A 27920-nucleotide genomic window follows, 5' to 3' on the forward strand; every position below is an offset into this window, starting at 1 on the left:
TTGATGCGGTATTAGTTTTGGATACAGTTCTTAAATTGATATAGGTATATAATCGAAATTTCGACTGCTGACATTTTGATCGTTCTAAAACACAGTATAAAATAAGAGCGGTTAAATTGTGAAGACAAATTGTGGTGAATGCAATTTAAAATCAATTTTAGGTTCGGTTTCTTACGGAAATCATGATCACGCGCATTTGATTGAAGACATCAAAAGTGAAACAGATAAGTTATTGACGATTACATTTCACACAATAAACCTCACAACAGCATACGTCCACCTGAAAACGTTTAGGAATAATAACCATTTAAGTGTGCATGTTTATTTCAATAATTATTAGGAAACCGGTTAGAATAGACATATACCATTGCGGAGTTTTTTATGTAAATGAAATTTTACAAAGGGAATAAAATGAACAGCGTGTGTGAAATGCGGACAGCTAGAGTACCTACCCATTCACAGTTTAGGTACCTATAAGCATTCAGTGTTGCGGAAATGACTATTATTCAAAATTATTTTATGGGGAATTTAGTCCTCTCTCTAGAATTATGTTATATGAATGTCTTCGCACATTTTTTTTTGCTTTTCCGCAATCAAATGCGAGAGATAGTGATTTTCGTAAAAAACCGCCATAATATTCCACTAGTGGGAGTGGGATACACCAAATCCACACTTTCTGTCTCATGAACATTATATTTGCCCATACTGTATTCACTTTGTGCTTATATATTCACAATAGGGGACATCTCTTTTTCTGCTACATGTATTACGTATGACCCCACACCTATCGGTGTGGCCAAGAGACTTAAGGTGGGTTCATATAGCTCTTCGTTCATCCGTTTGTCCATTAGCCAATCAGAAGACAGTAAATTTTTTAATCGTACGTCGACCGTTTACGATCGAAAAGTTGGTTGAAGTCGAACATTTATATTTTATACAGTTCCGTTTTTAACAAGAGTGAGGTAATGAGGTTATGTTTGTTACGTTTAACAGTGTCGCCGACTCCATCGAGATCCGGATCACGGACTTCTTTTTTTTAATGAGTACTTAGGTATATAAGCTGCATTCTTTCCTGCCTTGAAGATCTCCATAAGTATTTATTAGTTTAGATATGTACATAGGTATATGGAGACTCTGTCTAGATCCCGGACTTCTTTTTTTTTAAGAGTACTTAGGTATACATTTAGCACCTAGGTATGTTACAAGACTGTTCCACGAGATATAAAAAAGGCTCATTTCTTTCCTTACTCATATTATGTATTTGATTATTGAGGATGTATTCAAAATACCTGTTGTTACGCCTATGATGATCTTATTGTTATGCGGACGCCCATGCTTGTAAAACATAACCTCAGAAATGATTTATCATCAAACACTAATAACCTCTAAAAACACAGTCTAGATACAAACAAAGACTGTGCCAATAAATAATAAAGCTCTTCTATTACATTAAATAAAATATACTCTTTGTATCAATATGAGTAACCAAACGCCTTATGATCAAAAAATATTAGCGAGGTTGAATTATTTACGAGATCTAATCTCGAAGATCGAATTAGCCTTAGACTGCAATGATGGTGAATGGTTACATTTACGAAGCTTAGCAATTGGAACACAAGCTTCAGAACTTGTCCAAACACAACCTGAGCAGCCGACCTTCAAAGGTGCAAAGGATATTAATGCTGTTACTTTGGAACTGGACCTTACAAAAGTGGAGAGTGATGACAGTTTTGATAGTGATACATAAATATACACATTTATCAATAAATTAAAGAAATTATCCTTTAATTACAGCAATTGGTCTTAATTTTATACACTTATTACTAATTCCAGCAGCGTGGCAGGTATTTACAACATCAGTTACATTTTTGTATGATTCAGGTGCTTCTTCCATGACCAGTTTGGGAGATGCCACTCGTATTGATATACCCATGTCATCAAGTTTTCTTAAAACCTCAGTGTAATCCAAATTTCGCCTTGATTTGGCTCGCGATAACGCACGCCCCTTTAAAAAGAACAGCATTATTCAATTACAAAAGAAGTTTACTTACAGCGCCGTGACAAGTTGAACCAAAAGTCTGCTCCATTCCGGATTCTGTTCCTGTCAGAACATAACTGCATGTTCCCATTGTTCCACCAATTAACACGGGTTGTCCTGTTAGTTGATAGTCGACTGGAATCAGTGGGTGACCAGGGGGAAATGCCCGTGTGGAGCCCTTAATGAAAATGACTGTAGATGTTGAATTTTTAATATTTTGTATACCTTTCTGTGAACCAGCAGGGTTTTTGGTTTGCCATCGACAAGGTGCTCTTCTACTTTGGCTATATTATGAGATACATCGTAAATTACGTGCATATCAAGATCGTCTGGGGACATTTGGAACTGTTTGGCAAAGGCTTGGCGACTCAGGAAGGTCATAGAGCTACGATTTACCCATGCGAAATTGGCAGCTGCTGCCATTGATTTTAAGTAGTTTTGGCCTTCTTCAGAGTGAATATGGGCACAAGCCAACTGCCGGTCGTTTGTTTCAATGTTATCACGTTTCATAGCCTTTTCCATCTGAACAAGGGCATCAGTTGCAACTTGGTGACCGAAACCTCGACTTCCAGAATGAATCATTACACATACTTGCCCCTTTTCTTCAATGCCCATTTTGCCTGCAGCCCACTTGTCATAAATTTCGTCGACCACTTGAATTTCGGCATAGTGGTTGCCTGCGCCCAGTGTGCCTAACTAGAAGTATCATTTTTAAGAAGAAATAAAGGCAATTTCTAACTGACCTGAGGTAAACCACGTTTCTTAGCTCTCATACTCACAGTCGCCGGATCTGCGTTTAACATTCTACCATACTCCTCGCAATGTTCTTTGTCCTCAGCCCACACATACCCTTCACGCAGAGACCAGTCCATACCCATCTCAAGCGCTTCCTCCAAGTCACGCGCATTCATTGGGATTATACCTTTTGATCCCACCCCAACGGGGATATGATCAAATAAACTTTGTGCCAGTTGTTCTTTTACAGGCAGTACATCTTTCTCCCACAAATTGGTTCTCAACAATCGAACTCCACAGTTAATATCGAAGCCAACTCCACCTGCAATATTACACAATGTTACACCATCACATTTAAAACTCAAACTAACCTGGTGATACTATCGACTGTGGATCATTCATGTCGAAAGCTGCCATATTACCAATGGCAAAACCATATCCGGAATGCACATCTGGCAAGCCAATAGATCTACCAACAATTCCTGGTAGTGCGGCGACATTGGCAATTTGTTTGACTCCTGGTAAAAAGCCACCCGCCATCCCTGGCCTACATGCATTACGAAGTTCATCCAACATAAGCTTTTCCAATGCGGCATTAACATAGAAACACCCTTCCACCTTCATATTGGGCTGGAAGCCGATTTTAATCCTCCAGCAGTAATCGTTGATCTTTTCCAAATATTTAAGTTCGTCATTATAACTACGCACAACCATTGTGTTAACTTTGAATTAATTTTACACAGCACAAAGTTGAATATTTTTCTTTAACTTTCCTTTCAAAAAAAACAACTATAACAACCGGGAATGAATGAGGTTAGAATATAATGACAGATTTTATATATATTTTTTGCTCCAAGGAGCAGATCAAAGTCCACTGGAATGTGGCCTACAATGTACACGGTGCTTCAATGATCCTGATCTAGGTGTATGAAGCAAATGTATGTTCAGTTGTCTGGGTATCATGTCACAAATTACCGTACTTACTTTTGCAGTAAATTTAATTGTGAAATAATTATATAATCTAGCGATTTCAAAAATTATGCAAATGTCGGGAAGATAGACAACACATCGTGCGTACGAGCAACATTTTTTGTACAGTCCTATATGCGTCAGGTGTTTTGAACTGTCTATTCTATATGAACCGTGATGTGGTTTGTCCTTTTGTGAAACTCAGGATTATGGGCAAGTCGAATGGCAGTTCATTATCATTATCAACTTTCAACGTCGGCACGTCCTTCAGTTCTGAAATATCGCTGAATATTCTTTGAGGCCACCTGAGTTCTCTTGCTGCGATACTCTCCACTTCAGTATAGTTGAGATGACAACTGAACTTTGTCGTTGACTTAGCCATGAGCATGACACAGCACCTCCAGCATACAGGCATACTACGCCAGTAGTCCAGCATCTTGTGTTTAGATCTCCACTGTACCCTTCGATAACTCCATTGTTGTCACTATGACCATAGTGTAAAGACATTCCTTACACTGTGCTATAACGTATTTAATATCTAGAGCTAAAGTACCTTTTAGATAACCTGAATATCGTTTTCACATTCTGCATCGTGCTCCAATTTTCCTTTTCCTTTTTCCTTTCCACTTACTATCAACGTAATATTCTGAACCTGATTCGATGATGAGTTCGCTCCAGAACTACTTGGTTTAGGCGGCTTCCCATCATTAATCCATAATTTATAAATGTCACAGGTGCGGCCGGTAAAGTGACGGTGCGGAAGGTAGTGACAGGTACGGCCAGTAATAGTTATTTACATATATGTCAAGAAAATGATTATGATACATTACTAGCGAGGAAAGATTGAAGTGCGAGGGGCCGAGTACTTTAATTCCCGAGTCAAGTAATGTCATTTTACTGACGGTTTTTGTATTAAATTTTACCCGAAATCGTATTTAAATATAAAATTTCAATTTTCATATAGAAATTTTGATTAATGTCAATCTGTCAGTAATGACATGCGTCATTATAGACATTTAGCAATGTCAAAAATGCGGCCGATAAAGGAAACATCGATTCGAAGGGTACGTTCCACTTAACGCCCGCAACGACCACGACGCCCGGCTGCCGTTCCACATAACGACCACAGTCGTTATGGTCGCAATCGCGACGTCAGATATGACGTCATTACTAGCGACCGCAACGAGCCCACGGCGCTCGCCTATCGTACCTGGGTCAGCGTGGGCGTTCTAATTTTATAACCTTACATTCTTGACAGGAGACATTTCTAGAGACATTTAACTGTCAGACACTAATTGTTTGAACACGCATGCGTTACAAATTTTTCGTTTTCGCTATGGAGAAAATATAATTACGTGTTTCAGTACGTAACCTTGTGGTGGACATCACTATGGATGTTCTACATGCACAAACGGGTAAGTATATGCTGATTCGTGAATGTTAAAGTTATTTGTTAAGGAAAATTCTGCTCTAACACAATTTTCTTTATTGCAGATCTTAGATTTGCAACTAGTTTGCTGCAAAGTGCTTTACCAGGGAATGCGAATGAGACTCGTATAAATGGTAATGCAACGATTAATGAAAATGCATGTTTGTTTTGAATGAAGAAGAGAAATTGTTTTCAAAGCTGCATTCCCAGAAGAAATTCTGGGGAGAAGTGTTCATTATCATCGTATTAAGTATGGCCGCAACATTAATGATAGAAATTCAAAAGTCGTCTTCAATATTTTATTAACAAGAAGCCATATCTTGTGTAAAGCGAAGAAGTATGTGTCAATAATTGGTACTGAAAAATAAAAAAAATTTTACTAACTTAATGTGACTTTTGAATTCATAATCCACCCCACTTTCTATCCTTTACGCATTACGATCTCCTCAACGGCGTCCATGTTGGAAAACTGTTCACTCACGCGTGACGTCACACCGTACCCAAAAGCGTTCCACTTAAGGGTTCGCCCACAACGCCTCTAAGCTAGTGGAACGACAAAACCGCGGTCGCGGTCGTGATCGTTGTGGGCGTTAAGTGGAACGTACCTCTGTCATGGAAACTAAAATTTCCTGACAGAAAGTAGGCAGGAAAATGAAGGTTTCATGGCGATTTTGGGTAAAAGAGAACAGATGATTATTCAAGTATTGCCTTTAATGATCTTATTGATTTGTTAATGTAACAATAAATAATACTTCAATGTACACTGCCTAAAACTACAGGAATGCTTAATTGGATCTAACACAACGCATAATCGTAATACAAGACTAAAATCACATTTGATCACCACATGAGGACCAAGTAAGTAGGTAAACTGACAACTGGTATCAATCTCCATCTCACTTGGTTTCGGAATTACTACTACTTGGCACACAATCATCGATTTCATTACTTATACTACTCGGATTTGGTGAATCGTCCTTAGGAATTACCTTTTCACTTTCAGTCCAATCGCTTGCGGGAACAGTGGTTGAGACATCTACCGGTTTGCTTTTACTTAACATAAGTCGTGTGTGTAAAGTTCGTGTGGTAATTGGACTGCGTGTTAGTGGAGTATTTGACGCTGACGAGTAGTTCATAGCATCAAAATGTATTCCATTACCGATTGGTCTTTCGGAATTCTTCAGTACTAGCATCGGTTGCACCTCGTGCCCACGGATCTCATCGGGATGGTCGCAGAAGTGTTCTCCGCATTTTTCGCACTCATACAAATTTGACTGCATGGACTGCCTCAGTTTCTGTAGATGAGGCGTAAGGCGATGTTACAACAAAATAAACTACTTACGTCTAAGAAGGTCGTCCCCCGTTGTTTGGCGAATATGTATATTGCGTACAATGGAATGCAAAGAATTGACAATGAGGAAATAAGCCAGCCTAATACAACGGCCCATACAGGATAGTGATACTGTCCTTTGTTGTAAGTTGGTGCCTCGTAATCTATTAGGCAGAAGATCCACACCGCAAATATGAGCAAGGGTGCCGCTATTACCCAACAAAATTTGAAGTAGAGACTCGGAGCTCGACCCGTCATACTTTCTACATTTTTTGAAATTCGTCGCACTCCGTACACCCACGCCACAGCTATTATTTCGAAGAATGCCAGGTACATTATTGATATGGAGGCGGCATAGTGGTCAATGAGTTGAAAGAAGTAAATACCACCCTGGAACGTTTGCTATTGCATATTGTAATGAATGTGTTACAACTTACGTTTGTAACGTTTGGTAATCCGCAGAGAAATGACACGACGCATACTACCAGCACTAACATTTCATGACAAAGAAGCCGCTTTTTGATCATTGCAGGAAAGCCATCTTGGATGGAGGTGACTACTACTTCGACTATAGCAAATTGGCTGTTCAGTCCTAGACATAGGAGCATAAAGAAGAAAAGTGCAGTCCAAATACGCGCTGCGGGCATTTTGGCCATCATCTGAGGGTAGACATAGAATATGAGTCCAGGTCCTACAAGAAAATGTGAATGGGAAGATCATGAATTGCAGTGCTTACCATCGGCTATAACGTTCTCAACTGAAGTGTTTTGTTCGGTTGCGATATTCCCAATGGTGGCAAATGCAAAGATCCCGACCAACAAACTTGTAACGGCGTTAACGAATGATACGGCAAGCGTGTCGTGCAAAATGTTGTTGCTGAAGCGGTTGTAACTTGCAAATGAAATCATGGAGCCGAACGCGATTCCCATCGAGTTAAACGTTTGAGCAGCTGCGTTGACCCACACTTGAGCTTGACCTAACAACTCCCACTTGGGTCGAAAGAAATACTGCATTCCCTTGTTAGCCCCCTCTAATGTAAGCGATTTAACCAGAAACGCAATTATGAGTATAAATGGCAATGTGGCAGTGAAGTATCGAACTTTTGCTGATGATTTTATGCTCTTCCAGATTGCAAAATATACGAGGAACCACGCACAGAGCAGACATGCCACCAGTTCCCAGCGAAGCGAGTCCACATACTCGATTCCTTTGCTTATTTGTAACACCTTCCGGCTGGAATGAACAATTTGAACGCGCCCTAGTGTTGCAGCGCACTTACTCAAAAAACAGCTCGGCAGGTGTACGACTGTTAGGCGATTTCGTTATGTTCTGATTGAGTTTCGCGGGAATCCAGCAATCTTGAAGGTTCCACAAACTTGAGCATTCTTCCCAGGGCAGGGTTGGTTTAAACGCGGTGAAAAAATAGTATATTGAGTAGGCGATAATGACACTGTAGTAGGTCGACATTAAAAACGAGATTACAACACTTGCCAAACCAGCTCCTGAAACAAAAATGTGTAACTCGTTTCAAATGACGGATGCACTCACCTTTGAATAAAGGACAAAGCTGTCCGAGTGCTCCTATAGGACCCCGACCTGTAAATTGACCAACAGCTAATTCCAAATATAGTAGTGGTACTCCACATATTACCATTATAATTACGTAGGGAATTAAGAATACACCTGCAACAATTAATTCACATCAGAATGTTTACAATAATTATTGAACTGTAAATGAAAAGCAAAGATGATGTTTGTTCAAGGAAATTAGCAATTCGTTCCTATCTGCGTCAAAAAATGTAGGAATTTGTGCTCGTGTCAATATTTGAGCAAGAATTGGCATAATTAGCGGCTCACGCCCTGCTTGTAAATATCGCAATGGTAATAAAGGAAAAAGTGTGCTGAACACCTGAACAAATTTTGCAATTTTTGCATTGATGTAATTGAAGTAGTTTCTTTCTAGATATGTGTGGTAAAGAAATTCGATTTCTAAATAAAGAGGCGTCACTGTTGGACTAGAATTAGACTAAAGAACAAAAATTGGAGAGGGGGTGGGAAATTTGTGTATACAAATTTGGAACTTCACCTGGTGATGCGCGTTCTGCTTTTCTGAAACATTGTTCTCAGAAGAAACCTTCAAAAATATTCGGTATCTATTTTTTGGATCCCATATTTGCATTTTACTTTTAGTATATACCTCGAGCATAAAAAATTAATAAACAAAGTTACATTAGCGTTTACTAAAAATGTAATAAAATGATTTAGTCCATTGAAATGAAATCGAATTAAAATAATTAGGTACTTCCATTGAATAAAAACACTATAAGAAGCCTAACGCTTATGGAAGAAAGCGCGACAAATCCCCTTGCACCCGCATTGGTTGTGATCCCCGAACTCTCTTTGCGGTAAATAGGAGGAAAGCAAATTCTCATTCTTGATTCTTCTCAGTTCAAGAATCGACACTATTGACAGTGTTTCACATTATATTCTCAGTTCAATCTCTGTCGCGCTTTATTTCCACGGGGTTAGGCTTCTTATAGTGTTTTTATTCAATGGTACTTCTCTAATTCGAATAAAATTCGCACAGTTCCATTCCCTTCCCAGGAAAAAAAAATATCAAACAATAATATGTGTACAACTTTAGATTAACAAAGTAGCGTGTTAATAGTCATTTAAATTATAATGGTTAAATAGTTTTTTTCCGGTCGGCGACTGATTCATCAAAGTTTTTTAGGAAGTGTTTGTGTCGTTAAAAAATTTCAAATTATCTACGGTTACTTTTAAAATCCCACCATCATACAAATTACTCACGCAGAATGTAATTTAGCTCACGAATTGCCAAATAAACTTTTAAATGAATGACTTGCGTTTTGGTGTTTATAAACCAGAGATAGTATAATTTGTTTCATGTTTACTTATAGGTGATTGGCAACTGGTCATCATATCTCAATCTCGAATACGTATCTATATCACATTATTGCAACTTTGGTGGTCCATGCTGAAGGCTATGCATAGAACGAGAACCATCTCTTCCATCAATAGCTTAAGTTCATTAAAAGAATTTAGATAAAGGAGCTTGAAAACGTTTTGAAATATCAAGCGGAGAATTTTTTTGTTTCATTGTTAGAATTCCCACAAGATGATGATTGTTTATTTAGAATAACAAGAAAATGCAGAATAATGAAATGTGTATACTACTTTACTCTCAGGAAGTATAATGCAGAGCTAGTAAAACAACACTAAGCACATTGTTGGCAAGGTTGACGTATCAGCATTTCCTGCATACTAATATAATTGACGTAGATTAGGAAGTAAATCTGTGATATAAATAGCATGTAAGCGCTTACAATAAATATTATCAGTTAACAATCATCGAACTGTCGGTAAACGTACCGGGTTTGGGTTATAAGATAATCCCCGATCGAAATTACTTTGTGTAAGTTTCCTTGGGTGAGACATTTGGTCCCTCGTGCCTTTTAACGAACTGGTGCCGCATTACCACAAGTGCTACATTTGAAGTGATGTCAAATTTGTATATTTTTTCTTGTTGGGTTTTGAGAAAAATTCAAAATCGCGTCGTCGATTAGTATATAGAAATTGCTATCGATGAAGTCATAGATTTATCAAAATGGCGACGATTGGGGAGCAAAACTGGTTGCCAACTTTGTCCTAAAATTGAGAGGTAAGGACCTCGCGGGATCCCATAAAATACATCCAAGATTAAATGAATCAAATTCGAAAATACAACGTCCATGGGGTGCCGCCTCCGTGGTGTTCGAGGATTCAGATGTTTGAATATGCATACCAATGATCGTTGTGATAACTGAAAGTCACTCAAAACAAGAATAAATTTCTAACGTAGTATGCAGGACAGCGTATTGGGGTTTCCATGGTTCTCAGAGCCAAGTATATGGACACTGGAAGTTTTCGTGGCCAGAAGAATTATCAAATCAAGAAAAATGTCACTGGTGACTACAGGACGTCGTTTCCAAAGAACTCGGAATCAGGTTGGTATGTTGGTGTTCGTTTTGACAAATGGAGGTTACTTGAACGAAAATGCGGAATGTTCGGACCATTGACTGGGAACGTGCCCTTTCTCTCTCTTAGTAACTTTGAAGAAAACTGATACTTTTCTTTTATAGTACCTAGTTGTTGTTAAGTGATGAATCTTTCTTCATATACTAGCAATAAAATATTATGATAAATAGTTTCCGGATCGCCGTGTCTGTATTTTTAAGCGACCCCGTTTCAGTTCAGGCAGTCTTAAATACATTTGCATGTTAAATTAATTAGTATAGTTTCAAGATAATGTGAAATTTATGAGTTGTCTGGCGTCAACATTTTACATCTTAAAGGTCGCGCTCGAATTGAAAAGTTTTTAAAATATCCGCAAAATACATACCTCCTCCACTTTGGTAACATAGATAAGGGAACCGCCACACAGATCCTAATCCAACGCTGTAACCAACGCAGGCCAACACAAACTGTATCTTATTCGACCACAGATGACGTCTTGGTTTTCGAAATGTCGTGCTCGTTTCGTCAGATCCATCATCGAAACTTTCCACATCGTATAGATATTCGTCCGGTGGTCTGAAAGAAAAAAGTGCGTTCAAGTAAAACTGCGCAAAAAATCGCCGTTCGGGGCGTTGTGTGTCGCGGGCTTTATTTTTTGTTATCAGCGCAGTGTGAACTTAAGATAGTAACTGACAAATAAAAGTGAAGCGTTGTTTTATGGTCTACTTAAATGTTATTTGCTTTGATAAATTTCTAAATCGATCGAAGGCCGCTGAACATCTGAGGAAAATTGTAGTGCCAGAAGATAGGTTTCGTTAGGAAACATTCTTCTGATAAAGAAACGATAACCTATAATTTAGATAATAGTATCGAGTTGTATATCAACGTTTTGCATAACTTATTAACTTTGCAGTAAATGGCAATTGCAAAAAACTCAACTGTGAAAGTTGGTTTTATGCAGAAACAGATGGGATCATGAAAGATGTACCTACTTACTCTGTTATTAACTTTCTATATTAATTATTGCAAAAATGTATCATGAGTGTAGTGAATAAGGTTAATATTGCAATTAGAGCTCGAATTAGAGAGTGTGTTCCCATGGTGGTGCAATCCGAAACAGCCGGCATTAATTCTAAGCATCATGCAATTAGGAAATAAAGTTCGATATTTTTTGAATGAAATGATTGTAGCTTCTTTTGTTGTTTTCCTAAAAAATGCGTTCATATCGTCTAAAAATGGCAGTGGGGAATGGAAAAAGCAATCAGACACCTATACCAAAAAAATAACGTTTAACTTTACTTGAATTCAGATAAATGAAATACCAAAGGTACCTAGATTTCAAAATAGTTAATCTGTTAATAATGCGAATTTAAAGATGAATTGTGTCCTTTGGAAAAGTGGAAATACGCCACTGGCATTGGCACTTTATTCCTTTGGATAATCACGATCTTGAGTTTTCCCTTCCTTGTATTCGCGATTTATACGAATTTTTCTCTCTCCAAACTTTTGGGATATTTTGTTTCATTGATTGGAAAACTGCATTTAATATACCATGCGTGATTATTTTGAACAGGAATGTACCAGTAATTTATTTTGTCATAAATAGATAGGTAATGCATTTCTTTTGGATTTCTTTTTATGAACCATCAAACCACCGCGATATTTTAAGTCAAGACTAGATTTAATTGCCTTTGTTTTCCTTAATATATTCAATCAATTGAGTTCACATAAACATTTATTCGAGTTCAATCAAACAATCAAATTAGATATTGAATTTCAGGTTTTCAGAGAAAAAGTGCCAAACTTCCTCAATGGGCTTGAATATTGAGCGAGGCGTGGGCAAATAAAAATTAATTGTCATATTAGAATTTTTTGCCAGTGCTGTAGAGGTTCAATTTTATTTTATATAAACAAGTGAGGTCTTCCCCATTTACCCCTGTAAATGTAACTACACAGTCAACACACTTACGTTTAATAAACGGATTTAAAGCGCTAAGGATGAATTCGGTATTGGTAGTATGGTCTACGTTTTTTTTGTAGGCCAATTTTATTCCCTACGTTTAAAATACGATTTTTGTTCGTACCTATATGTAAGCAATAGGGTTCACGTTCTACGTTGATAATATGTATATAAATAAACGTTCTTTTAACAATAATTGGATAAACGTATATAATACCACTTTGATTTACCATGTTGGAATATTGGTATATTTACTTCCTCCCAAATACGAATAAAAATTAGGCACATTCTATGTATCAAAATTTCGTATTATTTATGTCATAATCTAACGAAGCTGGTATAAGAAACGTTGAAAATAAGTAGATAAATAAACGTTTTTTAGTGTTAATCTGACAAACATATTTAATACGTTTTTCATTTACCATATACCTACTGGAATATTGAGATTGGTGTAAGGAATACGTATTTTGTACGATCGCATTCCTTCGTATTATATACGACAATTTTATGCCTAAATTTATGTCTATAGACATTATAAAACTGTTTGTTCTGCACATTCCTTTACACTCACGTACGCATTTGCTTATGAGTTATGTGATAATTAAGTTTATTCCTTGATCCAAAAACGTTGCGGTATTTGGTAAGTTGACAATAATAGAAATGATGTTTTCTAATATTCATTTTCATTTGGGCGTGGTAAAGCAGCCCTATTTTGGTCAGGAACCTGCATCGTCCACGCAGGAAACTTGGCTACAGCTACTTTTAATAGATCGTAGTTTAAACTTGTCTTTTTTTGGTCCGGCAAAGGGACGCTTCTACGACGCCAAACGGCACCTCGTATGAATGCGAAGACGACAAGAATTGAAAACGACGCTTCTTGAACGTGAAAACGCCTACAATTTCAAAGTAACCATAATACTACTTTCAATCAATCCAAGTTTAAACTTGTATTTTTTTGATCCTGCAGATGGACGCTTCTTCGACGTCAGCAGGCGCCTCTTATATTTATGCAAAGACGGGACGAATTGGAACCGAAGCTTCTTGCACGTTACAGAGCCTGCAAACTTTACATCGCCTCCGTATGGATACTGTGGACCGTTAGCAGCGCCAAGGAGGGAAGAATACCCAGGTTTACAAATAGGCAAAGAAGAAAACGGACCCTGAATATATGTGATGGACTTTTGTAATTATTATGCTCTTTATATAATTCAGACCTTTGATTTGATTTAAAAATAAACAATCTACAAAGCGCATCTATTGCCTTTATTATATACGTTTATTAGCAGCACATTATCGACGAGTTTAATACGAATAATGCGGATATTACTACGTATTCCGTATGCGAAATTTAAACGTATTCAGTAAACGCATATAAATCGTATATAAATGGGAATAATAAACGCAATAATATTCTACAAGAATATAGCAATAATATCTTACATTTATGCGTACCATATACTAGTATATGATTACGTTTTTTAAACGTAGGAGTTTAGTCTACTATAAACGCGATGGACATATACAGAACTGTGTTGCTTGGGAAGCCGTTACTAACTTTAGGACCTAGCAGTACATGCTTATTATTTTTTATTTATTTATTACCTACTCAATATCTTATGCTGAAAATGTGGTCACCAAACAAACAACAAACTCAAATCCGAAGCGCATTTTACTGAATGCCAGGTACTGAATCCAGCATTTGCTTTACCTGTCCTTTGGTTGGGTTTGCAGAGTTACGTGTAAAGAATCTGGAAGGCGATTTCTTAAAAACAAAAAATATTTTTGGATGTACCTACGCACAGAGGAAGTGAGAAAAAGAAGAAGAAGAAAATAAGACACTAACCCTTCAACCTAATTTTGCATTTTTCTTAATTATGTAAAGGTGGATTTTTTTCTAAACATGCGGCGCTTGGTACTACAGTTTAAAATTGTGGCCAACAAGGTCATCAAATCTCCTTTTATATGAGCCACAGCGGATATAGCAATTTCCGTTTTCTATTATACAAGGAGGGTTTAAAGCTCGTTCAACGCCACTTCGATACAAAAAGACGTTGTTCATCAGCATCACTATTTGATCGGCTTGCGTAATCAAAATTTATGTATATTTTTAAATGCAATAGAAGTACAGTGCAATCATTGATATGCACACACGCTATTGGTCCCATTTGGTGACGTGCTAAAATTTATTAACAAAAAATGCGAAAAATCTTTTTTAGTGAAAGTTTTAATCTAAAAAGTAGAAAGCAGAAACACCAAAAAATGTTGTGCTTCTAGGTGTGACATTAAATGTCGAAAATTTAACGTTGGTAATGAAAAAAATAACTAAGTGCGTTTCAATTAAAACTATTATTTGAGAAGATCAGTCGTCAAGGATAGAAGAGCACTGACTTTTTTGTTTGGTTTAATAGTGCAGATATACACACGTAATATCAATAGTGCACATCCTACTTCGTGCTTTTTTCGAATTGTATTTCGTTATAGGTCATGCACCAGCAAGAATTTCGATTGACTATCTACATCGATCGCTAACCATTTGCACAAATTATACTGTATCCCTTGTTTGTTACAATCACTTGACGAGATGTTCAAACCACCACAAGCTCAAAAATTGTTTAATCATTTTTTGGCTCGAATAAGTAGTTACTTCATAACTCATTTTTGCAAAAATGCACAATAACTTCACGTTAACTTGCGCAAAAAAGTCGTAATGTAAGGGGAGCTTACAATGTTCCATTTGGAAAAATTCGCCGTGGCTACTTCAGCCGTTTAGCCAGAAATCAGAGTTTGAATCACTTGCGCATAGGCGATTCTGCCCAAATGCCCTTCTTTTATGTCGAGGAATATGTTCCAATTTTGTTCCAATCGGTTCAACCCTCGGTTCAACCGTTTAGCCGAAAATGAGAGTACAGACCGACATTATCGAGATTTTGTTTGATTCTGATTTCATAAACTATATCGCCCTATTCGGAATATCGGATAATACACTCATACAATCTTGTTTAGAATTAGATTGCGTGAACATTGATATAAGAAATTGGAGTAACACCAATGGAAACTTTTCCACATGTAAATTTTAGAACGATGGTTTTCATTTAGCCATTGCGTTCAGAACCCTAACGACAGCTATGGTTCCATTTATGATTTTTGGAACCATATATGTACATACCTAGTAGGCGAGGTCTGGTGGTAGGTACCTATTACCAGAGACTCTCTGGGTATTACAATTTCTAAAGTAATTAAGTATATTGTAATCAGTGGGTATCTTTTCCAACAAGCTTTTTAAGAAATTACCACGCTCAAAAATCTCACGCTTCCACAATACTACTATAATACGTCAATGACCACTATTTATAGAAGCACATTGTACACACCGATCTACACACGTCGATCAATTGCAAATATTCCTTTCACTTACTTTAAGTCGAGCTTTAAGTACTATCAAAAGGTTGACACGGTCATTGATTGCCATTGGTTTTAAATACATAAATTTGCATTTTAAGTTTGAAAATAAACACTGAAACAATGATATCTAAGTAAAAGGCCAAAACCTTCATATTATGCTTGAACATTTTACTTTGGAGTTTAGAATCACTGTATGGTGGAAGTGTACTGTACAAGGTTGCAGTCATTGTACTGTACCCTAAACTAAACAAAGCCCATTGGTTGTGTTCCCAGCACTGTAACCCCACCGATAAACCGTTGACCCGTGTATCAGGTGTATACTAACTAAAAAGTTGCCTTCGCATTGTAGATCATCTTTACATGTTAAATGATTACCTTCTGTCCTCACTAGCAACGGAAAAGTTGTTTGCGGTTTAAAAAAATCAAAAAAACCAATATAAATGTCAGTTGAATGTGGATTTTCACCTCCATATCACTAGTGGGCTTTTCCTAAGCCAAAATTCGATAAAATTCTCATAGCTAGAGAAACAATACTGTTTATAGTCCGTGAAGTTCAGGCTCTATTAAGTGGGACAAATCGTATATTGCTTCACGATCGATTTACTTATGTAACATTAATTTATGGCGTAGGTAGGTACCCACCTATTAATTAATCATTAACACATAATTATCGTTGAAACAATTCAAGGCAGTTTATATTATAATAAAGCTACAAGATTATCTATGTGTGAGCGAATTGCGCTTCCAGAACAGTATCTGACTGTAAACTCGAAATGTAACTGCCACGCGGGTGGCTCGGGTTCGATTCCCGGTGAATGCAACATTTTTTAAATTTATATATTTATTTAGCATTTCTACATTTCACCAGACTAACGCTGATCGTTGATGTAGGATGTCATACAGGTCCGGAGGGACTGGTATTTCTAGTATAGTAATAACTAATAAGATAATGTATCAGCAAGCATAAGAGAAGATGGTTTTTTCCATTCCCATAAAGAAAGAAGCTACACATACCAAAGAAAGCTGACCTGACCTAGGGAACTTTTCCACTACAACGGAATCTCCGGATCCTCTGGTGGGATGAAGTATAGCAGCCGAAAACTTCCAAAACGTGGCGTCGGGTGATTTGCTGTGACACTCGAATAGATATTTTGTTAAGTCTGGAAATTGACAGCGCGGACCGTGAATTTGTTCTTCGATGCAACCCTTTCGAGTTTAGTAGCAATTTGCCCACAATCTTTTAAGTTTAATTTATTCAGACGATGAGCTACGAAAAATTGGTTCTTACTAATGCATTCCATAGTGTAAAGTTTTTCCAAATCATGAAAGCGTGAAATTTTCCAATTTATTGTGTTAGTAAAAATGCCATTTGCCTATTCTGGAACCCCCGTACGCTTTCTAATTACCAAGAGATCTCCCATGGCGCATTTATTGTAAAATGTTTGTGTGGATTGTAAATGAAATAATGAGTAATGAGGTATTTCCAAAATCTTAATTAAGGAATAAACCTAAATAACTCATGTCTCTAATGCTACTGCAAATAAAAGAGCTGGCATATGATGACCGCTAAAATTGTAATTTAAAATACCACAAGGCACAATGTAAAATCACAGGTCCTAACACTATCATCTAGATTCTTAGAGGCCTGAGTCTAGCTAGGCGAAGGTGAGTGGTATAATAAAGTGTAAATAATAAAAACGCCTTCCAAATTATACGGCCCATAGAAAAATTTGCGTGAGGTGAAACCCCTAGCACAGTGTTGAAGCTTGAAGATTTATTTTTGCATACAAATTGACCCACTCGATATAAAAATCGAACAGTTTTTGGAATTTTGCGAAAAGATGTATTTTAAGGGAGGTGCAAATGCTTGCAGTTGGGACAACTTGTATACTAGTAGAGTGCTCCGTGGCAGAAATTATGACTTCCGTGGGGGTTTTGGTGTCACAAGCTGAAATTCACAAAAAATGAAAGGTCATCATATACTGATTCTAAATGTCAAGGCCGTCCAAAATCGGACCATGCATTAGGTCACAAAACGCAAAAAACGAGTTAAGCACATGTACGGAAAGAAGAAAAAATAACGAATTTTTTTGTATATAAATCAAAATTTTCTTTGTACAGTGAAAGTAATAATAAATTATCAAACGTTTCCAATTACATTGGGTTTTACGGAAGAATTAAACTTCAAACGCGATTATCTCAGTTCGATATCCCTAAAAATGCAACTTTTGCGTTTACATCGTATTATTTAATAAACGGAAGCCTATATCAAAAAGTTTTACTCTTAAAAAAAGTTTCGCTTATCGTTTATCTTTACATTGAGAATTATAATTTTATGTGCAATAGTAACCAAAATATGTAATTAAAAGTAAAACAACGAACTTTTTACTCACTTACAAACGAAGCGCTTTCGCTCCGGTGAATACAATCCATCTCTACATTTCCCGTAGCTCCATTTCGCTCTTACTCATAGGTACGTTCTCGACACGGGTATACCAAAGCTTTGCCAATATAATTGATACAGATAATTATTAATTACATAAATCAATGAATGTGAAACTCAAAAAGAGACCAAACCATAATTTTAAGAAACATAAAAAAAATTGTAGATACAGAACATCGCCTTATACTTACAACCCCAGGTAACTTTTTAAATGTGTCATACTAAATGATATGCACTTAATAACAAAACAATAATACCCTAAACTAACACGTAGCAGTAATGTGATTTCTTTTCCTAGGTAAGTGCATTAAAAGAATGACAAATAGAAAAAATTTGATTCCATTTATTTACAACCTTTTCGTCAACTGAGCATTCAGAATCGCCGTGCTCTTAGATGTGATGTCAGTAGAATTTTGCACGATCTTTGGACCATGCTGGGGCATAACTTACCCTTTATACATTCAGTGAGAATTTAGAACAGTTAAATTGTTAGGAATTGGCCGCAATGTGATGAAAATGGGCAAAAGTTGCCACCAACAGAATACTCACTGTTTAAGGGTGTGTTTTTAAATCAAAATATGGCACCCTGTCCAAAATTGCCCCCCACAATGAATAGTACTTATATTAGTAGAAAAAGCGAACTTTTGCCCATTTTCATCACATTGCGGCCAATTCCTAACAATTTAACTGTTCTAAATTCTCACTGAATGTATAAAGGGTAAGTTATGCCCCAGCATGGTCCAAAGATCGTGCAAAATTCTACTGACATCACATCTAAGAGCACGGCGATTCTGAATGCTCAGTTGACGAAAAGGTTGTAAATAAATGGAATCAAATTTTTTCTATTTGTCATTCTTTTAATGCACTTACCTAGGAAAAGAAATCACATTACTGCTACGTGTTAGTTTAGGTATTATTGTTTTGTTATTAAGTGCATATCATTTAGTATGACACATTTAAAAAGTTACCTGGGGTTGTAAGTATAAGGCGATGTTCTGTATCTACAATTTTTTTTATGTTTCTTAAAATTATGGTTTGGTCTCTTTTTGAGTTTCACATTCATTGATTTATGTAATTAATAATTATCTGTATCAATTATATTGGCAAAGCTTTGGTATACCCGTGTCGAGAACGTACCTATGAGTAAGAGCGAAATGGAGCTACGGGAAATGTAGAGATGGATTGTATTCACCGGAGCGAAAGCGCTTCGTTTGTAAGTGAGTAAAAAGTTCGTTGTTTTACTTTTAATTACATATTTTGGTTACTATTGCACATAAAATTATAATTCTCAGTGCAATGTAAAGATAAACGATAAGCGAAACTTTTTTTAAGAGTAAAACTTTTTGATATAGGCTTCCGTTTATTAAATAATACGATGTAAACGCAAAAGTTGCTCAAAATTTGTCAAATTTTTAGGGATATCGAACTGAGATAATCGCGTTTGAAGTTTAATTCTTCCGTAAGACCCAATGTAATTGGAAACGTTTGATAATTTATTATTACTTTCACTGTACAAAGAAAATTTTGATTTATATACCAAAAAATTCGTTATTTTTTCGTCTTTCCGTACATGTGCTTAACTCGTTTTTCGCGTTTTGTGCCCTAATGCATGGACCGATTTTGGACGGCCTTGACATTTAGAATCAGTATATGATGACCTTCATTTTTTGTGAATTTCAGCTTGTGACACCAAAACCCCCACGGAAGTCATTTCTAGACGACTTTCTTTGCAACGAGCACTCTACTATAACAGGGCGACGTAAAATGGAAAATTAAGAAGATAAAAACAATAGGTACATTTTTTTTTAGATATTCACAAAGCTATAGTTACCTTGGGGGTATTGTAAATTTAATTATCGCTGATACTTTACACACATTAGGTACTAAATAAAAGCGACACTGAAGGATAGACCACGAAATTTATGAACTAAATAAATTATGTGCTTATTTTTGTAGTTTACGACGTACCTACTCACAGTAACTATCTAGTTATTCAAAGTATGTACGGAAAGATTAAAAAATCGTCCTGCATCTTTCGCCTACGTTAACCTTGACACTGTCAACACAAATTTTGTTGTAGTTTTGTAAATTATACAAAGTTGCACTTCCTAGCAATTAGTCGCAATCACCAGCAGTTTGTGTGTAACTGTGGCTTTTGATGTAGTTTATTGCTCAACCACTTTATGCAAATTTTGATACTTTTACATCGTTAATGTAAATAAATGTAAAATTATGAATATGGACTCAATGGAAATTGCACGTGTCGTTTACTATTATTTTTATAACGTAGCTATATAATTTAGACTTGAATTTACTCACAGTAACAAAACGTGCCTGTTTTTTCCTGTGGATAGTCACCGAGAGTAACCTTAGACAATGAGAACATTAAATAGGTACTACGATGGTTTAGGTCTTTAGGAAAATTGAATAATGGCAAGGCCTTCATTTTGATACCTCATCAATAATAATTGTATATTAACGACAATAGATAAGTAATTATGAGTAACTGCAACTAAAGGAGTCATCAAAGTGATTTATGTTGAATCTTATAGCGCCAAGGAAATCTTTCACGTCACTGCAGAGGCTTATGTAATTCTACCAAGAAATTCGGTATATATCGTCACAGATATTTGTGTATATCTGTAATCTATTACCAAGTATTGGAAAATATTGGAGCAATTATAAGGTAATTGCTATAATTATTGTTAGATAATTTCTACAATAGAAAGAAAATTGCTAAAATGACCACACAATAGAACTATGAAATAGATTCCATAGGTTTTAATAAAACCTCGTAAATCCAAGTTAGTGAAGACCTTTCTTAGGGATTTGAAGCCGAGTTTGAAGCTTTGTGTTTTATAAATGGACATTAATTTATTTGCAAACGAATTCTCTTTTCAGTTTGAAACTCCATGTAATCTTTTCCATGGTGTAATTGGAAATTTTAAAGGAAAGTTGTACCGCCGTTTCGACGAAATTATTCTCGTGGTTATCAAATTAACTGACGGCTGATTTAGATTCAATCGTAAATACAGTGCCAATATGTTATTTTCTTAATAGGTACATGCACATTGGCGTATTATTATATTATCGGAAATTCTTACCACGAAAGCGTTGTGATCCAAGATGCAGAACGTTCATTGTGTCTATATTTAGAGCACTTAGAAGATTAAAAACGAGTATGTTAATGAAAACCATTTACTAATGTGCTTCACAGATCTCCAGTGCCATGAAGGTTTGGGTCGGTTGTTGTTGTGGAGTTATAATTTATTTTCCTTATTAATATCTTGAAGTATTTTTTTAACTGAATTACTAAACTACTCGCATGTACTTTTGATTTTGTAATTTTTGGAATATTGTCCTGTTATTGAGTATATTTCCTTTTTTTGGATAATAAAATATTATTATTATAAAAACGGTGTACCTCTCTTGTGTACCGGAAGTGTCCATAGATTTTACATTAAACGGTAACCGGTAAAAAAGTTTAAAGACAATTAATTCGTACTTTTGATAGCTGTTAAACGCAAAGTTATAAGGGTTTTTGACATTTGCCTTACTGCGGAACATTAGTCAATTAACTATTAAAGTTCGAGAAATCTGAAGCCCAGTTTGTTCCTGATTCAAATTGTCTTACATCTTTCGAGGTTCACTTTTAACGAGCAGTCAGTTGTATTGCGCAAGACGTTCCACCATCCAATTTTCTGAACTTTGGCTGCCTTTCAAAAGGCGAGAAACAATTAGAAGTAACATCAAAAACTGACTTTGAAAAAAATGTGAAATTGTCACCTCTTTTTGGAAATTGGATACCTTATAATTAAATAAACGGAACTTTTGTTGAAATTTGTCTAGAATTGTTATTATGGTTACAAATAGAACTATTAAGAAAAATTTCAACTTTAATAATGATTTGTACAGACACATGCGAGACAGTGACCGAAAAAAACGGTCACATGCTGTGATTCATAACTAACGGTACAAACTGAATGATCAGAACGATAAAAAGAAAAGAAACTGTTACATAACATAGTGATGGCACTGAATCAGGGTTTAATAAGGTACCTGCCACACGTATTTAAAATGAAATAATCATTAATTATACGTTCATTATTCGTTCGACGAAGTGATTTTAGTAGTCACTTACGTTTTGATACTTGGAAAAACAAAGCCATTCTTATTCACCTTAGGGGAACTTTTTAAATGAAACAGCTCCATGCCGCCACGTGACATTTTGAAATGCATTATCGTGCCAAACTGTTAGAAAATAATTCCTCATCTGCTTTATATTGGTAATTAGCGTTCGATACGTCATGATCTAAGGTGCAAATTGAAGCGATCTAAAGGTAGTGGTCATGGCCAGATCGGATACCCTAAATTACGAACCAAAAGCAGATGTAGTTAATACAACCCCTCGACAAAGACAAAGTGTTAATGTTGCGGAAATGTGCACTTACCGATTCATATTATGCACTTGCCATTGAGGGGAACGCAATGAAGATGAAATGACCTTTAGCTAAGTTGTTTTCGACCAAGAGCTATATTAGTGTTAATTAATAATAATATGCTAAATCGTTTATGTAGATAAGTACACACTAATTATATGGCTCACTTGCATGAATGTGTTAATTACATTACCTATACGTGGATGAATTTGAATTTTGATGTGTGGATTTAATTTTATTTACTTTTGCAAAAATTCATCTTCTTGTCATGACATTGTTGTCATAAATCTCGTCATAAATATACCATTTATTTTAGATTATCACTATAAAAGTTTCGTTTACAGGTACAGGTGCGTAGATCTAGAAAATTACACATTTTACACTTGAAACCTAGCTCAAAACCTCGCTCAAAACTTAATTTGAATGCAGATACTTTTTTTATCCTCTATCTAATTTCGTAAGAATCCAATATGGCGCCCATAAGAAAGTAGTAGTCTGTAGACCATAGAAGGTGGTAATAGGAACCGTCCATTTCCGGATGTTTAAGCTAGGGACAATAAAAAGGAAATTTGACATTTTGAGTTTTTCGGTGATATCTTAATTATTTTGAAAGATTTTTCAAAAATTTTAAATGTGTTTTTTTAGTCACAAAAGGGGACATCTTTGTATCCATTTAACCTACACTGTATCTTTGACCGTTACAGAGATCCCAATGCTGAGTCACGAATTTGAACCACTCTGTTCGAAATTGTTTAGCGTGATCAAATTCGGCAAAAATATAAAATCTTGAAAACTTCCCGCCATTCCCGTCGGTTCCGTGGTATTCCCACTGTATTCCGAATTTATTTCTATATTCCTACCATGTCATTTCCAGAATTCCACCCTCCTCTTTGTTTTAAATCACATTTGGCGTCCTATTGACGGAAATCTGTTTCGTTTTACACGATAAATGGATGTAATATAATGTTTCATTCCTTAAACTGCGAATTAAGCGTCCCTTACTAACATTCTGTTGAGCCAGCTTTTTTGTGGACGGCCTTAGAGGCGGCAAACCAATGAAAATTAACGAAGCATTGCCGCCATTACTTTCCACAATGAAATAACTAGGCGTTTTAAGTCAGCTTAGTGTAGAGAGAATGAGCTTCAGCCAAAACGAATGATATATAATAATTCGAAATATTCTCGACAGTCAAGAATACCATTTGACCAAAGTTCATTTTTTTGGTTGAAAAAACGAATGGCATTGACAAATACGTAGTCAAGAATAGGGCCCCAGGTGGAAATTAGGTAGAAATTTAATATTTAGACAGTTTTATAAAAAGCAATGTAGGTCAAGGAGATGCATCCTTAAATGTCCTCCTCCTTCCGTATTTATTTTTATCAATATACCAAAATTATGTTTTGAATTCTAATTATCTTTTGAAGCGTTTCTATAATTACTTTTCATTATACGCAATACAATAATGTCATTTTGCTATTGTGGAAATAAGAATTTGGACCCGAGACCTTCGATAAGATGCCATATTTGGTCGCTCAAAAACTTGCAAGCACAATCCAAGATGTGATAAAAGAGAATGACGAAACTTCCTGTGAGAGTCCACCCAGTTTCTCCCTATGGGTTCCCGCCACTCCAGCTATTGAACCAATAGACATGAAACCAGATCCTAATCCTATCAAGAAGCACTCTGGCAGTTCTGTAACTAGACAGGTCGAGTCGAGGGTCGAGTTGAAAGTATCGGATGGTGAGTAGCCTTGCGAGGGAAGATGCCGCAACCCTGTTACTGCTCAAAGAAAACACCCCCATCGTCCGATGATGACGTCTCAGAAGCAATCTAATCAATTCCAAACGGGTCAGTCGTAGGAATGGATGGAATTCACGCGCAGAACTTAAAGGACTTAATGGGACCTACTCTCGGACCTACCAATGGTGAAGACATGTGGGTCTTGATCTCCTGAAGCTGGAGAAGAACTCTGCCCTCACCGAGGCCCCCAACAACTTGGCGTCAACGCTAAATGTGGCCACGAAGCTGTAACTCCATAAAAAAAAACCAAATGCTTGCAGGAGTAAAACGGAAAACACCCTTCATCTACAGCTTCATGTACAAGTCTCCTTCCATTTTCTTCAGAGCGGAAACAATACCTTCCCAAATCGGAGCTCAGGAAGATGATCCATGCGGACCTCTTATCTTCAGCCTTACCATCCACCCAGTTCACCAGAGAGTGTGCTGGCAGACCTGATGACACTCAAGGGACGGTTTCAAAAAATTGGCCTTCAAGGGACGGTTTCAAAAAATTGGCCTTCCAATCAATCCTCGAATCAGTCCTTCAAAATGTGAGCTGTTCTTTTTAAACCATTTTCAACAAGAAAAAAACCGTTGAGAGCGCTAGGAGGAAATTATCGAGCCTTCTTTCGCGGGAAGGTGGCCCTGGGGATATTCCATACCCCTTCAGTTCGCTTCTGGGAGGTATTCCATACTCCTTCATCGAATTCCGGTTTTTTTAAATTTTGTAAACATAATTTTAGTCTGTAAACAAAACTGCACAACTTTGCCCATTACTTAATTACTATCTTCAATGATAGTCAAACTCATTACGAAATGTTGTAATTGGAAGTTTCCAATTTTGTGAAATCTTTTCCGTTCTCTTTTAGGGTGGGGTGCATTTTTCAAAAAGAACATTTTCATCTTAGGTTCACACATCACTAATAAATTTCCGTTAATTTCAATACTAGTTTCACTAATTACGGAGGGTTGCACACTAAAATTTCATTTCATTGCGGTTTCGCTCACGAATTAACGGAAATACCATGGTAGAAATATACTTTACATATAAGCACAAGTAGGTACACATTGAATCTTTTACTGTCTCAAGTGTGAGTTTGCGGAACGCAAGTAGTTTCTGTAGATAACTCTAGCCTCGACTCTAGCTATCGTTTTAGTAGCCATTTTTAAGAATAGTAATTGGCAAGTTTCCTAAATTATTGGTAATAAATTTGTAGTAATTATGTATGTATTTATGTCTCGATATAGATTGTATAAAACAATGCTCCAAGTGGCCAACACATGGAGGAAGGAATGATAATTTATTTATTTATTATCCCTCTCTTGTTCTGGGCCCTCAACAGCCTTGCGCCTGTGACCTGCATACTGCTTTTTTAATTTGAAAATAATTTTACAGAAATTTGAGAGGAATTTGAGAGATACTTAAAAAGAAATTGAGAGCACCTGTGTGAACGTGAAGACAATTTGCCAGAAGCTCTAGAGGAATTTGAGAGGAACTTTGAGATGAATTGATGATAATTTGCGAGAAATTTGGGAATAATTTTATATGAAATTCTTGAGATGAACCTGGTTTAGGGACAAATTGAAGGGTGAACGTAAAAGTAGCTTGAGAGGAGGAATGAAAAGAATTCCCGTGGGAAACTTGAAGGGAATTTAAAAAAAAGGCTTCTTTAAAACTTCACAAAACCTTTTTTTATTTTATTTTTTGTGAATACGAAACATTCTTAGTAATCGGCATGACAGATTTAGCTCTAATGGTCATTACGAGAATCAGGAATCAAGTATGAGAAGTTCATTTTAACGTAAATGGAACCTTCAATTTGCCACCGGTACGTAACGGTGGATGGTTCTTGGAAACTTTGAACATCCACGTTCAGGGCCAACTTCGTTGCGGGATGTTTGACATGCCAAGAAGTTTGTTGCCGATAACTATATTTCAGAAGCACGTGGTCTTGATATACGCGTATGATTGAAGTTTGTTTGAACTATGTAGTAGATATCGTTATCACCAACAATGCTTTGTTTACTGACCTTCACGTTAAAAAAAGGTCTTAAACACCACCGCAGTTACTGTTGGAAATTTTACGATCTTCACGGTCAGCGTACGGAATTATCTTGAATTAAAGGTTTTCGATTCTTTAATTTATGCTTTTACGTAATCATAACAGTTCTATTGTTTAATTACATCCTGTTCTTTAATGAAGTTCTGTTGAAGCATTCATCTACCATTGTTAAGGTTTTTTTGTTAATCAATGTAATTAATTGGGCCCAATTTTTGTAAAACTGTGTCACTTTATATATTTGATATCTGTTTAAGAGACCTACGTCATTTTGTGCAAACATTGTATATCATGAGATGTCTTCTTGTGGCGTCTTAAATGATAAAATTGAAAACAGAACTTACGTCGGTGGATTGATGATGTTAAAAAGTTCAGAGGGAGAGTTCGGTATTTTCCTGATGATCATCTTCTTCCCATCGGTTGATCCCATTCCAATCGACGCCAACGATCGAATTGACAGTCCTTCGGAGAAAGGCCGCGAGATTTGGCTACTCGTGTCACTAAAGGGTCGTAGAGAAGGGTTAAAACGACTTTCACCGGATCTTGAGGAACGCACACTATTTGAATATCGACTCGGAAACGAATGGGACGAATTTGGATTGGTCAAAAGGTACATTGGGGCGTAAGACGTTGTGTTTTCGGCTTCTTTGTAAATATCACAGACTTCATTTTTTGATGATTTGACAACACTTTCAGGTGCATTAGGCAAACCGACAACGTTAGGATCACCTGAAGATGATCTCAGAATCGCTTCCTCCGGATTTGTCCTTAAATTAAGATTATTCCCACTACTCGCACTTTTACTAATAATTATCGGCTTGTTGTTGTTGTTTACGCTATTTAGCAGCTTTTGGTCTTCCTTATCGCCCATTTTAATCCGATTCTTTCTAATTAATCCATTGAAGTGAAAAGGCTCGAAATCGAGCTCGCAACTTTTCCCCAATGGAAGTCTGTCATCTACTGTTAAACTTGAATTGTTCACTTCCATTGCTTATGGAAATTGGTCAGATGATTCTCAATTTACCACTTAAAGCGACCTACGCTGTTAAATCCTTTGAGCGTGCAACCTCGTAACGAATTCATGAATGCTACTGTGTATTTAAACATCAAAACATAAATATCGCTCTTATCGCTTTACCGACGAAATACCGACACTTGTTGAACAAAGAAAAAGCCTGGAACTTTCTGTTATGGCACTTTCAGTTAACACTACACAACGAAATGCAACTACCTTATTGCTAAATATTCGCGAATCGTATGTTAATATTAATTTGCGGCCTCCTGAATACACCGTTAACGCGAGACTAACTTGGAAAA

General features: G+C 36.5%; 3 protein-coding genes across 10 annotated transcripts in view; all 3 read right to left on the reverse strand.

Moving 5' to 3' along the window:
- The window catches only part of LOC116177335, a 334411-nt gene that overhangs the window by 143769 nt on the left and 162722 nt on the right, over window positions 1–27920 (reverse strand). The window lies entirely within an intron of this gene.
- LOC116177342 (tRNA-splicing ligase RtcB homolog) lies at window positions 1757–3609 on the reverse strand. Its single transcript, XM_031496305.1, has 5 exons — window positions 3145–3609; window positions 2782–3095; window positions 2264–2734; window positions 2052–2216; window positions 1757–2005 (listed from the first exon to the last, which is right to left on the reverse strand). Exons 1-5 carry the CDS (start codon window positions 3485–3487, stop codon window positions 1778–1780), a joined length of 1521 nt encoding a protein of 506 aa, XP_031352165.1. The 5' UTR covers window positions 3488–3609; the 3' UTR covers window positions 1757–1777.
- LOC116177337 (sodium- and chloride-dependent GABA transporter ine) lies at window positions 5864–27917 on the reverse strand. 3 transcript variants are annotated; one of them, XM_031496296.1, is made up of 8 exons: window positions 26948–27917; window positions 10904–11094; window positions 8050–8184; window positions 7781–8003; window positions 7238–7734; window positions 6939–7192; window positions 6514–6891; window positions 5864–6466 (listed from the first exon to the last, which is right to left on the reverse strand). In XM_031496296.1, exons 1-8 carry the CDS (start codon window positions 27589–27591, stop codon window positions 6068–6070), a joined length of 2721 nt encoding a protein of 906 aa, XP_031352156.1. In that variant the 5' UTR covers window positions 27592–27917; the 3' UTR covers window positions 5864–6067. The 3 variants fall into 3 exon arrangements, with proteins under 3 accessions (XP_031352156.1, XP_031352158.1, XP_031352157.1); XM_031496298.1 differs by lacking the exon at window positions 26948–27917 and adding an exon at window positions 22775–22811; XM_031496297.1 differs by lacking the exon at window positions 26948–27917 and adding an exon at window positions 22465–22583.

Source organism: Photinus pyralis, unplaced genomic scaffold, assembly GCF_008802855.1.
Source record: "Photinus pyralis isolate 1611_PpyrPB1 unplaced genomic scaffold, Ppyr1.3 Ppyr1.4_LG7, whole genome shotgun sequence".
NCBI lineage: Eukaryota > Metazoa > Arthropoda > Insecta > Coleoptera > Lampyridae > Photinus > Photinus pyralis.

What these genes read in the sequence shown, in the direction of transcription:
- LOC116177342 (XM_031496305.1), bottom strand. Translation starts at nt 3,487, where the DNA reads ATGGTTGTGCGTAGTTATAATGACGAACTTAAATATTTGGAAAAGATC. An exon ending in AGAAACGTGGTTTACCTCAG is followed by an intron (nt 2,735 to 2,781) that starts GTCAGTTAGAAA and finishes TGATACTTCTAG; the next exon opens with TTAGGCACACTGGGCGCAGG. An exon ending in CCCTGCTGGTTCACAGAAAG is followed by an intron (nt 2,217 to 2,263) that starts GTATACAAAATA and finishes ATTTTCATTAAG; the next exon opens with GGCTCCACACGGGCATTTCC.
- LOC116177337 (XM_031496296.1), bottom strand. Translation starts at nt 27,591, where the DNA reads ATGGAAGTGAACAATTCAAGTTTAACAGTAGATGACAGACTTCCATTG. An exon ending in CCTGCCGAGCTGTTTTTTGA is followed by an intron (nt 7,735 to 7,780) that starts GTAAGTGCGCTG and finishes TGTTCATTCCAG; the next exon opens with CCGGAAGGTGTTACAAATAA. An exon ending in GATTACCAAACGTTACAAAC is followed by an intron (nt 6,892 to 6,938) that starts GTAAGTTGTAAC and finishes CAAACGTTCCAG; the next exon opens with GGTGGTATTTACTTCTTTCA.